Below are 17,674 nucleotides of genomic sequence, written 5' to 3' on the forward strand. Positions count from 1 at the left end.
CAATTTAGTACAGTGACAAACAACAACGTGAATTGTTGTTTGTCATCTCAACAAAGTAAAAAACTTTTTCCCCCCTTTTCATAGATTCTTTCTTAGCAGTCAAAACTCGAAGTTCAAACAATTGTAAAATCTCGGCATATGCTCATAAACTATGTTCTGAAGTCTCAAAGTTTGTGTTGGAAGCACACGCAACATTCTGATGTTTTAATCTAGAACAAGGAACATGAGTGGGGCATTTAAACTAGCCAACTGATCCACCAGATTTAAATCCTATAGAAAATATATGGGAATGTCTTGAACGGAAAGCAAAAACACAACAATAGCATCCATGAAACCCGAGTCATTATGAGCTTAATTATTTTTTTTTCAGAAGCCTAATATTAATATAAACTATGACTGATGATATATTAAGGATTCCTTATGTACTGTGATGTAACGATTTAATTCCTCTTGGTATCAAATTGTATGAGATATGCAGATGATGTCCTTTTAATTGGTAATAAAACAACTATTGACACTTTATTTAATACATTTAATACAATGCATGAGAGACTCAAATTTACCCTCGAAGTAGAAACCGATAATAAAATTAAGTTTCTAAATCTCACTATATATAATATTGGTACAATTTTAGCCACCAAAATATACAGGAAGAACACACACATACAGAGAAGTTCTTACATTATTACTCACACCATCCTCTATACATCAAAAAAGCAGTTCTTTATAATCAGATATAATGATGTTAAATATAGTCACACACACACAAGCAGGTCTATCCACAGAATTGCAATACTTCACTAAAAAATTTATCACAGGATTATAATACCATTATATATTTGATTAGATGTCAATCAGATGGTCAAGCATGTTACATTAGTAGTACAACAGCCAAATTTGGAACTTCAAAAATTTCTAACACACACGCCTCCTACCACTTTAATAGCTTCAAATCTAATTTATTGGGTACAGAACTAACATGTTCAATCTTGTAATCATAACCCACACATCGATTTGGCTATTTTTAATTCTTGTTATAAAATTCTTCAAAATGAGGCTCTTGTCACTGAGTAGTTTAAGCAGCACACATAGTTCGACATATTAAACATAAAAGTTCCAATAAACTTCTCCCCTATTTGGAATTTAGCATGCATAAAGTTTCCACGTGCAATGAAATGCATTTCAGGAACTTAACCAGTATATAACATACTTCGCGTGTTCTTCTCTTTCCACTAAAGCTAACTGAGGATGGCTTCGAAAGTCACTCGTGCATGGCTATTAGCTTTTATCTCATTTACTAATATAATACATGAATTTAATAAGACAACTATAGAATGGAATGTGCACTTTCCTTTCTTAGACAAATTTTAGCATGTTTTAAAGCTCGTAATTTTTAAATTTTTTAAAATTCAGAATTACACTAAGTTACGAATAGCTACTAATCAGAATTTAAAATTTTATAACTACTATGTACCTGTTATAAGTTTCATCAAACCAAGCGGATTACTATGGGGTGAGTGCTGAAAATTAAGCTACGCTATACTTATGATCTAATATAAACTATTTAAAGGATCTAGTTGAATCCCTACCAACATGAATTCACGATGTGATTAGTGCAAAAGGATGGGGGGGTTACACATTATTAATTCAAAAAAATTACACCGGTGACTAGTTTATTATCCAGGGAGCTTATATTCCATGGCCAGAAAGAACACACTTGTGGCAGGGGAATCTTTTTATAATTAATGTCAAATTTAAAAATTAAAACAAGAAGGGATAAAAAAAAATCTGGAAATCATACAAATCAAAATGTAAAATAAAGGAAAAAGATTATAAGAATGGAAATACATGTCTACAAAAAATTTAACAGTAAATAAGAATTATCCCACCCTTAGGTGACCAATTTCTTTGTTTTATGATGCACCATACAAGCATCTGACTTCTTTACTGTTGGGCAGCATTGTACATCTTGCATTTTGAAAACTGCAGACATTAACTGTTCAAATGTATTAATGCAAAACAAAAAACTACATTAGCATTAGCATTAGTAGAGGCATATGATGCAAGAAAGCAAGCTTATTCAGCATCAGCCAAAAAAAAAAAAAAAAAAAACCCTCTCCCATTTCACCCCTCCGTTCGTTCGAAATACCTGTCCAGTTGAGCTTTAAATTTGTTTAGGCTATCAACTTCAACAACAAGTGACGGAAGTCGGTTCCACCAACAAACCACCCGCTGGCCAAAGGCAAATTTCCGCACATCTATCCGACATCCGTCCTTCCTCAATTTGAATTTATGCCCTCTGAGGTGATTATTCTGAGAAAGATGAAGAATCCCATTGGCATTGAGCATGCTCAAACCATTCAAAGCCTTATACACCTCTATCAGATCACCTCGCCGGTGCCTAGTCTCCAGACTCTGTAATTTACAAAACTTAAGCCTTTCTTCGTAAGAGCAACCCTTTGTCCCTTTTACTAATCTTGTTGCCCTTCTCTGTACCTGTTCCAGCAGCTCTACATCCTTCTTGAAATGAGGCCTCCAGACCTGTATACAGTACTCAAGATGTGGCCTAACCATTGCCTTATACAAGGGAATAATCACCTCCTTATCCCTGCTAGAAACATTCCTGTATATCATTGACAAGACACCATGAGCTACTCTTGCAGCTCGTCTGCACTGCTCAGAGAACTTCATATCTGCCTGCACAATTACCCCCAGGTCCTTTTCATTCTCCACCACTGTCAGTGTAGTACCGCAGAGTTGATACATTGCTCTGGGGTTACTGTTTCCCATATGTAGTACTTTACATTTGTCAATGTTAAACTTCATTTGCCACCTCTCAGCCCATCTGTTCAACCTTTCCAGATCCTGTTGCAGCAGCATAGCGTCAGTAGTGTCCTTAACGACCCTGCCAACCTTTGTATCATCTGCAAACTTAGACATTAAACTTGATATCCCATCATCAATATCATTCATAAACACCGAAAACAACAATGGACCCAACACTGAACCTTGAGGAACTCCACTAATAACATTAGTCCACGTTGAGCAGTGTCCATTGATTACCACTCTCTGTCTTCTGCCACTCAACCATCCCCTTATCCATAGCAGCAATTTGCCTCCCATGCCACACTGCTCCAATTTGTGCAGCAGTCTTCCATGTGCGACAGTATCAAAAGCCTTTCTAAGATCCAAATATATAATATCAAAGTTATTCCCTGCATCCAGTTCTTTTGTGACTACATCATAGTATCCAATCAAATTGGTCAGGCAAGACCTGCCCTTAACAAAACCATGCTGCGTCTGAGCTATAACTGAATTCTTGTCTAGATGATCCTGCAGTGCTTCTTTAACCAGTGCCTCCATTAATTTACCTGGAACAGAAGTTAAACTAACAGGTCTATAATTACTTGTGTCAGCCTTTGATCCTCCTTTGTGAATTGGGGTTACATTTGCACATCTCCAGTCTATGGGTACCTCCCCTGAGTCCAAAGAAGCTCTCATAATTATGGCTAGGGGTTTGCATACTTCCTTTGCTGCCTCCTTTAATATAACCGGATAGATCCCATCCACCCCAGGTGCCTTTTTTATGTTTATCCTCAACAATCTCTCCTTCACTTTCCTCTCAGTTATTACAAAATCATCCAGCTCACTGCCAATGTTTACTTTACCTACATCATTCCCCTAGCTGAATAACTCCTCATGCGTGAATGTAGATGCAAAATACTCGTTTAGATTGTTAGCCACCTGAGCAGGATCCTCAACTGTTGAACCATCAATATCCAGTGGACCAATCTGATTCATCCCTTTCCTTCTCGAGTTCAAGTATGTAAAGAACTCTTTTCTGTTTTTCTTTGCATCCTTTGCCAAGGAGTTTTCGTAGTCTGCCTTTGCCTGCCTAATCTCCTTTGTGACTTGGTTACAGACCAACTTATATCTATCATAGGCTTCCATGTCACCCATTAATTTGTATGTATCCCATGCATTTTTCTTCTCTGCCACATGTCTCATTAGTTCATCTGACAACCATTTAGGCCTAAACCTTGAACAATATTTCTTAGTTGGTATGTAAAGCCTGGTAGCCTCCAAGATTAGTTCCTTGAATGCTTCCCATTTTGAGTTTGCTGTTGGTAACATCATCAGTTGGTCCCACTGTATAGAATTTAAATACTGTCTCAGACCATCATAGTCGCCTTTACGAAAACAAAAACCCTTCCCTTTACCTCTGATGGTAGTTACCTCCTTGAGTAAATCCCACTTCAACACACTGTGATCACTGCCACCTAGTGGTTCATTTATCTGCAGGTTCTTAATGCATGAAGAATCACTACTGATAATCAGATCAAGAGTATTGCTCCCTCTTGTTGCCTCACGAACATGCTGATGTAGAAAACAATCATCCAATAAATCCACAAAAGCCTTGCTAGTATGCGAGTGACCAACCCACAAATTCCAGTCAATATCTGGGAAATTAAAATCTCCCATTATAAGACTCTCTGATTTACTGGCCCACTCTATTTCCCTGTACAATATATTATTATACTCATCAGAGTCATTAGGCCTATAGCACACTCCTACTCTCAATTTTGATTTCCCTATGCTTATGTCACACCAAACTGACTCGACACTGCCCTGTCCATCGATGTCGACTGGCTTCACTTCCTTGGACTTTATGTGTTTCTTAATTAATAGCATAACCCCTCCTCCCCTCCTGTCCTGTCTATCCTTTCTATACACATTGTATTCCCCAAATTCCAGTTCCGCATTACTTATATCTGTGTGACACCACGTCTCTGATATCCCAACAATATCTGCCTTTGATGTTTTGAGCAATACCTCAAATTCATCAAATTTATTTACCAAACTCCTAGCATTGGTGTACACGCAGGTATAAATGCACCCGTTTCTATTCTTAGCTACCCTAACACAACCCATGTGTTTACTTGTAACGCAATGACTACCAGCAGTCTCTGAAATATCCTGCATCTTGTTTTTCAGACTTCTGCTCATTTGAATAGAAGCAGTGCAAGAATCACTTCCACCTCTGCCAGTGGCTACTGTTAATCTATTAGTCCTTGTATCCCCCCCAACTAGCAGTTTTCCGACCCACCTAACACTGCCTCGACAGCATCAGCAAAAATTCTTGCACCCTTTCTATTTAAGTGTATCCCATCCCTGTAGAAGCAATCTCTCCTGTTAACAAGTACAGTCCAGGCTGAAAAAAATTCTACCCCTTGAGCCTTGCACAATCCCTCCAGGGCCGAATTGATCGACAAGGCTCTCATCATATACTCCCTCCTATCGTGTCTGGGCAGAATTGCAGACACTTTCAAGTTCAACCCTAATTCACGGCTTTTTTTCAACAGTGACCTGTACTTGCTAAGTAATTCCGCCGGTCTCCTACTCTTAATATCATTAGTGCCAACGTGTACAACTATATCACCTTTTGGGCCCTTAAAAGATGATATCCGCTCTACAATCATCAACCTTTGCCCCTGGCAGACATACCCTGGTCCTATTCCACCTATCCTTTTTACAAAGCATGTTCCCCGTTTCCCTGACAATAGAGTCACCAACAACTACTAGTTCCTGTGGGACCAGCGCATTAATTGGAATGTTCATACAATGAAGAGACATTTTTCTGGAATGAACTATTATTTGACAAATTGAATGTTCCAATATAAATTGGATTAGAACGCATACTTCTTACTTTAAATAAAAATGAATCTAACCTTAGCAACAGCGTCAACTTCAGCTTCCTCCTCTTCAGCTTCTTCCCCAAATGATAACAGGCTGAAGTTTCTTTTAAAAAAAATACAGTAAGATATATCATATAAAGAATATATATATATATATATATATATTGGAATTATGTCTAATGACAATTACATTTAAATATTAATTTTTAAATCATACCAAACTGTGATAAGATTCAAAGCCCTTAAATTTCACACCATGGATAAAACCTGGTAAGTCTGTGCAATAAATCATAGTACACACATAAACCTAAAGAAGGTGGGAAAATTGAACATTTTCAAACTGACCACCACAGGATATGGAGGTGAGGTACAATGATATTTTAATCTGATACCTGTAGGGCTTTGAATCTCCTATCACAGTTTGCTGTCACATATGTAAACCACCCTGTTTATTTATATTCAAAAAAATTACTCTCATTATTCCAAATTATTTACCAAGTAATTACCTAAAGTTAACCTAGCAAAACTGGTATAGAGATTACAGAAACGGGTATGTATAATACATTCCTCTAGTATGGCTAGATGTCTGCTCAAAGCCCCTGAGGAAGTAGCAGATGTATAGCCATGAGGGAGAATGTTAATTTTCACTAACATTCGCTAATTTTCTCCAATTTCTCCAGTAGTCTCTAATTCTCCAACTTTCTCTAAAAGTCTCTAATCTTTTTTAAATTTACATTAATTTTGTTGTTTTTATATGTATCTATGTTATATATAAGGCTATCTATACCAGGACTAGATTTATATATAACTAGCGGGTTGGTTGGGGTCACTACAAACTTGATGCTTCCAAGTAGTACCATAATTTTAAAAATTAATAATGTATAAATAAGTTAAGTACACACATATATATATATATATATATAAAATTAAAAACATTTTATCCATTGCTTATCGACTTTCATATTATACAAGTCATCGGTAGGGGTTCAAGTATGTCGCAGAATTTTTATTGTTTCTCACATGTAACAATGTATGTTCAATCAACATTGTTTATGCACAGTAATTTTATACTTCTCTCCTAAAATTAAGTTGTGTGCATACATTTCATCATACTGCAAGATGATATGTAGAAGTCAGCAAGGAGATGGAACACTGATGTGTAATCAAATTTTTGGTTAAAGGCAGCTCAGCATAGACATCTGGCTGATATTCACAATACAGTTGTGGAATAATACACTATCAGTGACATAGTAAGTTCAGAGAAAACTAGAGGGAAGGGATTCAAATAATTATTTAACAGCTTCAGTGCTTATCACTCATATCTACATTATGTATATATCAATAGAAGTGTTTCAAACATGTTGCAATTGCATGTTGCAGATTGACAAAACTGGAATAAGGGTTAGATTAAGGATAAGGATCTGGGTATATTCTTACCACATGTACGCCATATCCAAAAATTTCATTACTTCATACAGCATGTCCCACCCACTTTTTCTTACTATTGAATACACCATGAATTGTCAAAATAATAGAGCAAGCTTATCTGCGAAAAGATCTAAACCTCACAAGGACTTCCTAATTCATTTCACAAATATACGTGGTCTCAATTCCAATCTCAACGATGTCCATTTCCACTTGCAGTCTTCCAAACCCCATGTACTTTTTCTGACTGAATCTCAGTTATCAGTTGATTCAACTACTGCTCATCTCAGAAGTCCAAATTATTTGCTGTATGATTCCTTTCCCTCAAAGGTGGTACTAGTGCATATGTCCGTTCTGATATTCCCTGTCAGAGACTTGGCAATTTGGAATCTCCTCTCTTTAATCCTCTCTGGCTTAAAATCTCTCTACCTCATTGTGTAAAATTCATCTGTTGTCTCTACCGTTATCCCAACTCCACTAATCACTTGGAGCGCTTTGACTTCCTTTCTTTGCAACTTGACTTTCTCCAGTCCAACTTTCCTAACAGTGAGGTAATTTTCCTTGGTGATTTTAACGTTCACAACTCCAGCTGGCTTCCGTTTTCTAGTCACACCGACCCAGCAGGGCGAGATGCTGAGGCTTTTGCAATTACTAATGACCTAGCGCAGATTGTTCATTTACCTACAAGAATACCGGACAATCCTAATCATACAGTCAATACACTTGATCTTTTTCTCACAAACAACCCTTCTAAGTACAAGGTTGAAGTGAGAGGTCCTTTAGGCACTTCAGATCACAACTTGGCGATTGTCTCTTCTCCAATGGAACCTTTATCTCATGGCTATTCCCAACCTCGTATTGTTTGACATTACAAGAATGCAAAATGGGATGACCTGCGAGACTTCTTTTCTTCTTTTCCTTGGTCTGATTACTGTTTCAAAACTTCTGATGTCAACGTTTGCTCAGATCGTGTCAGTGAAATTATTCTTTCAGGAATGGAATCCTTTATCCCACACTCCACTTTAAAATCTCGTCCTTTATCTAAACCTTGGTTTTCCAATAAATGTGCTAAGGCTGTCCAAGAGAAGAATGTTGCATATCGTAATTGGCTTGTTTCTAATTCTCCAGTTTCATTTTCTGCCTACACCAAAGCTCGCAACAATTGTAAAGCAGTTATTAACCAGTCCAAACTAGAGTTTGAACAGGCTAAGAGTAGAAAACTTGCTTCTTGCCCTAATGGTAGCCGAGTATTCTGGTCTCTTGCCAAAGCTATTGGCCGCAACTTTTGCCCATCTCTGCTCCCACCTCTGTCCACACCAGATGGTTCTGTTGTCACTTCAGCCAAGGATAAAGCTGACCTGCTAGCATCCCATTTTTCTTCGAGCTCATGTATTAATGATCTTGGTAAAACACCTCCCACCATTCCTAACACGCTCCATTCAATGCCTCCTGTGGTCTTCCGTCAAAAGGATATCAGAAGGATTTTGATGAATCTTGATGCTAAGAAAGCTCCAGGTCCTGATGGTATTTCTCCACTTGTTCTCAAAACCTGTGCTCCTGAACTTTCTCCTATTCTTTGCCGCCTTTTTTCACTTTCTTATTCCAAAGGTGTTTTTCCTTCTGCTTGGAAATTTGCTCATATCCAGCCAGTTCCTAAAAAGGGTGACAAATCCCTCCCATCCAATTATCGTCCCATTGCAATTACTTCTACTCTTTCTAAAGTAATGGAGAAATCAATTAACCGCCAACTCTTAAGCTACCTAGAAACCTTCCATCTGATCAACGATCGCCAGTATGGATTCCGTCAGTGTCGATCCACTGGTGATATTCTGGTGATATACCCATTTATGGACTAATTCAATGGAAAGGTTCGGTGAAACACAAGTAGTTGCTCTTGACATCTCAAAGGCTTTTGATCGTGTTTGGCATAAAGGTCTTCTAAACAAGCTTCCATCTTATGGTTTGCCAACTGTTTTTAGTAAATGGTTATCCAGTTTTCTCTGTGATCGCTCACTGAGAGTGATGGTAGATGGCTCTCTGTCTTCTAACTTCTCCACTAATGCCAGTGTCCCCCAAGGTTCAGTTCTTTCCCCCACTCTTTTCCTCTTGAATATCAATGGCCTTCTTCCATTGACTGGAAATCCTATCCATAGTTTTGCCGATGGTAGCATATTGCATTCAACTTTCCATTTTGAGAAACCTTGTCCAGCTCAATCAGCTTCAAGTTCTCGAAAATCTGCTGCCAATTCCTTAAATGCCGATCTTCAGGTGGGGCAAAGACAACTTAGTTGATTTCAACCCTTCTAAAACTCAATCTTGTCTTATATCTCGCAAAAAGGATTCTTCTGCTCCTATGCTTATCTTTAGTGACACTCCGATTTCTAGACAAAATGATATATCTCTTTTGGGGATTACCCTGACTTCTAATCTCTCTTGGCACAAGCACATTACAAATATTGCTTCCTCTGCATGGTTTTCTCTTTCGTTCTCGGCGTTACTTTTCTTCCAAACAGCTGCTCACTCTGTATAAATCGCAAATCCGCCCTGCCATGGAATATTGTTCCCACATCTGGGGTGGTGCCCCCAAAACCTCTCTCAGGCTTCTTGATTCCATTCAGAAGAGGGCAGTTAGGTTAATTAATGATTCATCTCTAACAGAGTCTCTCCACTCGCTTTTTCATAGACGCACTGTTTCTGCTGCATGCCTCTTCTACAGATACTTCCATGGGCACTGTTCTTCTGAATTGGCTTCTATAATTCCCGCTCTCTCTTTCAAAACAGTCCAAACACGTGCCGCCACCAGCCAACATCCATTTACTGTCCAACTTCAAACTCTCAGAACCAACTTTTCATCTTCCTCGTTTATTCATTCAGCTGCTGTTTTCTGGAACAACCTTCCTTCGTACGTATTTCCTGAAAATTACAATCTACAGAAGTTCAAGTCCAATATCAACAAATATCTTCTTTCGTCTTCCCAACCTCCAACCCAAGCACGGTACTAAGTACTATAGGTTCTAATACCTCTCGTGTCTGGGGTTCTCATATAAAAAAAAAAAAAAAAAAAAAAAAAAAAAGATTAAGTAAGAGTTACAGCCTTGAATGAGGACTTTAGAAATTTCTCCAGTTGCTCAACCCAGACCTCTCCAAATGAGTGGGAGATGCATTACAATGCACTGTCCCGACCATACTACTGGGGAGGATAAGGTGTGAGATGGTAAAAAAAAAAAAAAAAAATCTCTTCAGTGCTGCACTACTACAACCAAGCAGTCATATGACTACCGTCAAAGATGACAATCTTATTCTGGATGACTGCTGCATTTCTGTGCATGAAATTTCAAAATAAATGAACGTGGTGTTAATAACATAAAATAAGTCATTCGCAAGCATCCTAAAAAAAGTGACCATAACATGGGTTTCAAATATGCTGAATTTTGATCAGAAAGCTAATGCTTCCTCGAACCTAGCATTCTCCAGTGTGGCCAAAAGAAAAAAACCCACTGGTCCTTATATACAGATAATTACATAAACCTATTAGTATGAGAATGGCTGACTATAGCCTAATCTTCAGTTCTCAATGAATAAGAAACCCGGGGCCGGATTTATGCATAGCGTTAGATAAAGCTACGGCTTAGGGGCTCACATTACAAAGAGCCTCCATGTAAGTATAAAAACAATAAAAAAATAAATAAATAATTTATAAATAATGAACATCAATATACAAATAAAATTAAAATTATTGTTGTTATTATAGACTTTTTACTTTTGTGCTTTTACTTGTCATAAAAAACAATTTATTGCAATATACTTTTGGTTGTTTTCATAATGAGGACCGATTCCAAATATCATTGCTCATTAAGAAAAATGAGCACATTATCAAGTTTTTCATTATGAAAAATGAGCAGGTCACAATTCAAATTATGAAAAATTAGAATTGTGACCTAAGAGGCAAATGATGCAAGAAAGCAAGCTTATGCAGCATCAGCCAAAAAAAAACACGCTCCCATTTCACCCTTCCGTTCGTTCCAAGTACCTCTCCAGCTCAGCCTTAAATTTATTTAGGCTATCAACCTCCGCTACAAAGGATAGAAATCTGTTCACCAACCAGCCACCCGCTGGCTAAAGGCAAATTTCCGCACATCTATCCTACATCTGTCTTTCCTCAATTTGAATTTATGCCCTTTCAAATGATTATTCTGAGCAAGAAGAAGAATTCCATCAGCATTGAGCATGCTCAAACCATTCACCACGGAGACTAGGCATCTTGCAGGTGCCTAGTCTCCAGACACTGTAATTTGCAAAATTTAAGCCCTTCTTCGTAAGAGCAACCCTTTGTTCCATTCACTAATCTTGTTCCCTTCTCTGTACTCATTCCAACAACTCTACATCCTTCTTAAAATGAGGCCTCCAGACCTGTATATAGTACTCAAGGTGTGGCCTGACCATTGCTTTATATAAGAGGATAATCACCTCCTTATCCCTGCTAGAAAGGTTCCTGTGTATCATTGACAAGACACTATGAGCTACTCTTGCAGACCATCTGGACTGCTCAGAAAACTTCATATCTGCCTGCACAATTACCCCCAGGTCCTTTTCATTCTCTGCCACTGTCAGTATAGTACCACAGAGTTCATACGTCACTCTGGGGTTGCTGCTTCCCATATGTAGTACTTGACATTTGTCAAGGTTAAACTTCATTTGCCACCTCTCAGCCGATATGCTCAACTTTTCTAGATCCTGTTGAAGCAGCGTACTGTCATTAGTGTCCTTAACGACCCTGCCAACCTTCGTATCCTCTGCAAACTTGGACATTAAGCTTGATATACCATCATCAATATCATTTATTTATTTTTTATTTTTTTTATGTAAACCCCAAACACGAGAGGTATTAGAACCTATAATACTTAGTACCATGCTTGGGTTGGAGGTTGAGAAGACGAAAGAAGATAGCTGTTAACATTGGACTTGAAGTTTCGTAGACTGTAATTTTCAGAAAATATGTAGGAAGGAAGGTTGTTCCAGAAAACAGCAGTTGAATGAATAAACGAGGAAGATGAAAAGTTGGTTCTGTGAGTTTGAAGTTGGACAGTAAATGGATGTTGGCTGGTGGTGGCATGTGTTAGGACTGTTTTGAAAGAGAGCGGGAATTATGGAAGCCAATTCAGAAGAACAGTGCTCATGGAAGTATCTGTAGAAGAGGCATGCAGCAGAAACAGGATGTCTATGAGACAGCGAGTGGACAGACTCTGTTAGAGATGAATCATTAATTAACCTAACTGCCCTCTTCTGAATGGAATGAAGAAGCAGAGAGCAGTTTTGGGGTCACCACCCCAGATGTGGGAACAATATTCCATGGCAGGACAGATTTGCAATTTATACAGAGTGACCAGCTGTTTGAAAGAAAAGTAACAGCGAGACCTAAAGAGAACACCTGAGTTTTTTAGATGCAGAGGAAGCAATATTTGTAATGCGCTTGTGCCAAGAGAGATTAGAAGTCAGGGTAATCCCCAAAAGAGATATATCATTTTGTCTAGAAATCGGAGTGTCACTAACGATAAGCATAGGAGCAGAATAATCCTTTTTGTGAGATATAAGACAAGACTGAGTTTTAGAAGGGTTGAAATCAACAAAGTTGTCTTTGCCCCACTGGACAATTACCTGAAGATCGGCATTTAAGTCATTGATAGCAGGGCAAGGTTTCTCAAAATGGAAAGTAGAATGCAATGTGCTATCATCGGCAAAACTATGGATAGGATTTCCTGTCAATGGAAGAAGGTCATTAATATACAAGAAGAAAAGAGCGGGGGAGAGAACTGAACCTTGGGGGACACAGGCATTTGTGGAGAAGTTAGAAGACAGAGAGCCATCTACCATCACCCTCAGTGAGCGATCAGAGAGAGAACTGGATAACCAATTACAAAAAACAGTTGGCAAACCATAAGATGGAAGCTTGTTTAGAAGACCTTTATGCAAACACAATCGAAAGCCTTTGAGATATCAAGAGCAACTACTTGTGTTTCACCAAACCTTTCCATTGAATTAGTCCATAAATGGGTAACATAAGCCAGAATATCACAGTGGATTGACACTGACGGAATCCATACTGGTGATCGTTGATCAGACGGAAGGTTTCTAGATACTTTAAGAGTTGGCAGTTAATTGATTTCTTCATTACTTTAGAAAGAGTAGAAGTAATTGCAATGGGATGATAATTGGATGGGTGGGATTTGTCACCCTTTTTAGGAGCTGGCTGGATATGAGCAAATTTCTAAGCAGAAGGAAAAACACCTTTGGAATAAGAAAGTGAAGAAAAGCGGCAGAGAATAGGGGTAAGGTCAGGAGCACAGATTTTGAGAACAAGTGGAAAAACACATTCAGGACCTGGTGCTTTCTTAGCATCAAGATTCGTCAAAATCCTTCTGACATCCTTTTGACGGAAGACAACAGGAGGCATTGAATGGAGCGTGTTGGGAATGGTGGGAGGTGTTTTTCCAAGAGGATTAATATATGAGTTGGAAGAAAAATGGGATGCTAGCAGGTCAGCTTTATCCTTGTTTGAAGTGACAACAGAACCATCTGGTTTGGACAGAGGTGGGAGCAGAGATGGACAAAAGTTGTGGCCAATAGCTTTAGCAAGAGACCAGAATGCTCGGCTGCCATTATGGCAAGAAGGAAGTTTTCTACTCTTAGCCTGTTCAAAGTCTAGTTTGGACTGATTAATAACTGCTTTACAATTGTTGCGAGCTTTGGTGTAGGCAGAAAATGAAACTGGAAAATTAGAAACAAGCCAATTACCATATGCAACATTCTTCTCTTGAACAGCCTTAGCACATTTATTGGAAAACCAAGGTTTAGATAAAGGACGAGATTTTAAAGTGTAATGTGGGATAACTGATTATCCCACACTCCACTCGGATAAAGGATTCCATTCCTGTAAGAATAAGCAAATGTTGACATCAGAAATTTTGAAACAGTAAAACGACCAAGGTAAAGAAGAAAAGAAATCTCACAGGTCATCCCATTTTGCATTCTTGTAATGCCAAACAACACGAGGTTGGGAATACCCATGAGATAAAGGCTTCATTGGAGAAGAGACAATCACTAAGTTGTGATCTGAAGTGCCTAAAGGACCTCTCACATCGACCGTGTACTTAGAAGGGTTGTTTGTGAGAAAAAGATCAAGCGTGCTGGCTGTATGATTAGGATTGTCCGGTATTCTTGTAGGGTAATGTTGTTGTTGTTGTTATTATTTGGTTTTTAGGAGCATTAGCAAATAAGGCCATATTGCTCCGGGATATGCAGTGGTCATTCCCTGACCTTTCCGCATCCTCCGTATTTGGTGGTGACGGGCTCGAACCCCAGTCTAATCAAGAAGCGTGTGCTACGCACTGCTGCTTCTTCCCACCTGGCTAGGGAGGTGCCTGTAGGGTAATGAACAACCTGTGCAAGGTCATTAGTAATTGCAAAAGACTCAGCATCTCGACCAGCTGGGTCGGTGTGACTAGAAAACGGAAGCCAGCTGGAGTTGTGAATATTAAAATCACCAAGGAAATTACCTCACTGTTAGGAAAGTTGGACTGGAGAAAGTCAAGTTGCAAAGAGAGAAAGTCAAAAAGCTCCAAGTGATTAGTGGAGTTGGGAGAACGGTATAGACAACAGATGAATTTGACACAATGAGGTACAGAGATTTTAAGCCAGAGAAGATTAAAGATAGATTCCAAATTGGCAAGTCTCTGACAGGGAATATTAGAACGGACATATGCACAAGTACCACCTTTGAGGCGAAAGGAATCATGCAATGAATAATTGGACATCTCATAAGCAGTAGTTGAATCGAACGATAACTGAGATTCTGTCAGAAAAAGTACATGGGGTTTGGCCGACTGCAAGTGGAAATGGCCATCGTTGAGATTAGAATGGAGACCACATATATTTGTGAAATAAATTAGGAAGTGCTTGGAAGGTTTAGATCTTTTCACAGATAAGCTTGCTCTATTAGTTTGGACAATTCATGGTGTATTCAATAGTAAGAAAAAGTGGGTGGGACATGCTGTATGAAGTAATGAAATTTTTGGATAGGGCGTACATATGGTAAGAGTCATGGAACAGATCCTGGAACAGATGTTAAACTAACAGGTCTATAATTACTTGTGTTGCCCTTTGATCGTCCTTTGTGAACTGGGGTCACATTTGCACATCTCCAGTCCATGGGTACTGCCCCTGAGTCCAAAGAAACCTTCATAATTATGGCTAAGGGTTTCCTTACTTCCTTTGCTACCTTCTTTAATATAACTGGATAGACCCCTTCCTCGCCGGGTGCCATTTTTATGTTTATCTTCAACAATTTCTCCTCCACTTTCCTATCAGTTATTACAAAATCATCCAGCTCACTGCCAGAGTTTAACTCACCTCTGGCATTCCCCCTCCCTGAGTAACGCCTCATGTGTGAATGTAGATGCAAAATACTCATTTAGTTTGCTAGCCACCTAAGCAGGATCATCAACAGTTGAACCATCAATATCCAGTGGACCAATCTGATTCATCCCTTTCCTTCTAGAGTTTCCATAGGGAAAGATCTCTTTGTTGTTTTTCTTTACATCCTTTGCCAAGGATTTCTCATAATCTGCCCTTGCCTGCCTAATCTCCTTTGTGACTTGGTTACAGACCAGCTTATATCTATCATAGGCTTCCATGTCACCCATTGATTTATATGTATCCCATGCATTTTTCTTCTCTGCCACATGTCTTATTTGTTCATTTGACATCCATTTAGGCCTAAACCTTGAACAATATTTCTTAGTTGGTATGTAAAGCCTATAAGCTTTCAAGATAATATGCCAATTTAAGTCAATAAAAAAGCAAATGCTTCCCATTTTGAATTTACTGTTGGTAACATCATCAGCAAGGTAGGTGCGAGAGTACATGTGAACAGGCGAAGTTTTTACGGCTCCAGCAAATAGAGAAGTTTTTGCTTTTCTATTGACTTAATTTGGCATATCAATTTATTTTTTAGAGTTGCTTTATATTCCTAGTAACAATACTTTAGTTTAAACAGAATTTAGATAGAGATTTTGTAGGTTATTACTTAATATCGGTAAGGGTATCAAATCCATGTGTGGAGAGGTTTTGCAGCTCACACGAACGAAAAGTTCTTAATTATACTTAGCCGCTTTATTGACTTAATTGTCAGAATAAATTATTTTCTATAAGTAGCTTATAGACCTAGTCAAGCTCTGTGGTTTATTTTGAATTTAGATAGCGCGATTTGAAAAGTAAATAATACCTCATGTCCGTAGATTAACCGTTCATAACTTGCCGCCATCGTTATACGATACAATGTGTACTAGCGTAAGGTTTAACAGAAAACTAGATAGCGAGTACAGTAGTATCAATTAATCAGTAAAATTTATTAATTTTATTAAATTTCATTGTCAATTGAATTCTACTTTTTTAACTAAATAAATATAGTGACCTAGTCATTACAAACGTAATATCATAAGTTAATACATATAAGTTGACAGGGGATAAGGAAGTCATATAATGTAAATCAGAGATAATATTCAATACCGAAATACATATATATAGTGTTATAACTGCATTGGAATATAGGTTTAGAATTATAATTTGTATTGGAATTTTATTGAACGAATAGAAATCATGACTGAGACCAGAGCAGCAAAGCAAAAGGCTCAAACTAGTGGGAGTGCTGTGGCTGAGGGAAGAACTGAGCGGGGGGGCGGTTGTCCTCTGAATCACAGTCAATTGGAGTGCACTGCTTGTTTGATGTTTGTCGAGCAATCAGGAACAGGACATGATATTGCCAAGGGGAATGTCTTTGTGTGTGCGCGATATAAGGAGTGCAATGAAATCAGGCGCCAACTCGGCATTGTTGTGGGCTTATATGAGAGCTTGAAGGACCCTCAAAGGATTTAAATTGATGGGCCCATCAAGCTCTCAGCTGCCCACATCAATGACAGAGCTTGGACTTGAACATCACGCAACACAGTGGCAACCCCCAAGGCAGAATTGCACTCGTCCCAAAGGAACTAGTTGTTGTAGGCGACTATTGTCAGGGAAATGGGGAACATATTGTGCAAAAAGGATAGATGGAACAGGACCAGGGTATGTCTGCCAGGTGCAAAGGTTCATGACATTGTAGAGCAGATTCATCCTTTAAGGGCACAAAGTGTAATATTGTTGTACATATTGGCACTGACGATATTAAGAGTAGGAGACCAGCAGAATTACTTAACAAGTACAAGACAATGCTGAAAAAAAGCCGTGAGTTAGGGTTGAATTTTAAAGTATCTGCAATTCTGCCCAGACACGATAGGAGGGAGTATATGATCAGAACCTTGTCGATCAATTCTACCCTGGATTGTGCAAGGCTCGAGGGGCAGAATTTTTCTCAGCTTCATCTGTGCTTATTAACAGGAGAGACTACTTCTACGGCGATGGGATACACTTAAATTGAAAGGATGCAAGTACATTTGCTTATGCTATCGAGGCAGAGTTTAGTGGGTCAGAAAACTGCTAGCTTGGGGGGAATACACGGA

At 38.6% G+C, this 17,674-nt stretch overlaps 1 protein-coding gene across 1 annotated transcript in view; it reads right to left on the reverse strand.

Moving 5' to 3' along the window:
* The window catches only part of LOC150089109 (spliceosome-associated protein CWC27 homolog), a 334,415-nt gene that overhangs the window by 149,676 nt on the left and 167,065 nt on the right, over window positions 1–17,674 (reverse strand). Inside the window, exon 6 of the mRNA XM_090390329.1 lies at window positions 5,730–5,799. Coding sequence (XP_090246455.1) covers window positions 5,730–5,799 — 70 coding nt within the window. The remainder of the gene's footprint in view (window positions 1–5,729; window positions 5,800–17,674) is intronic.

The sequence above is a fragment of the Mastigoproctus giganteus genome, chromosome 2 (genome assembly GCF_048544385.1).
Source record: "Mastigoproctus giganteus isolate SK-2022 chromosome 2, ASM4854438v1, whole genome shotgun sequence".
Taxonomy (NCBI): Eukaryota; Metazoa; Arthropoda; class Arachnida; order Uropygi; family Thelyphonidae; genus Mastigoproctus; species Mastigoproctus giganteus.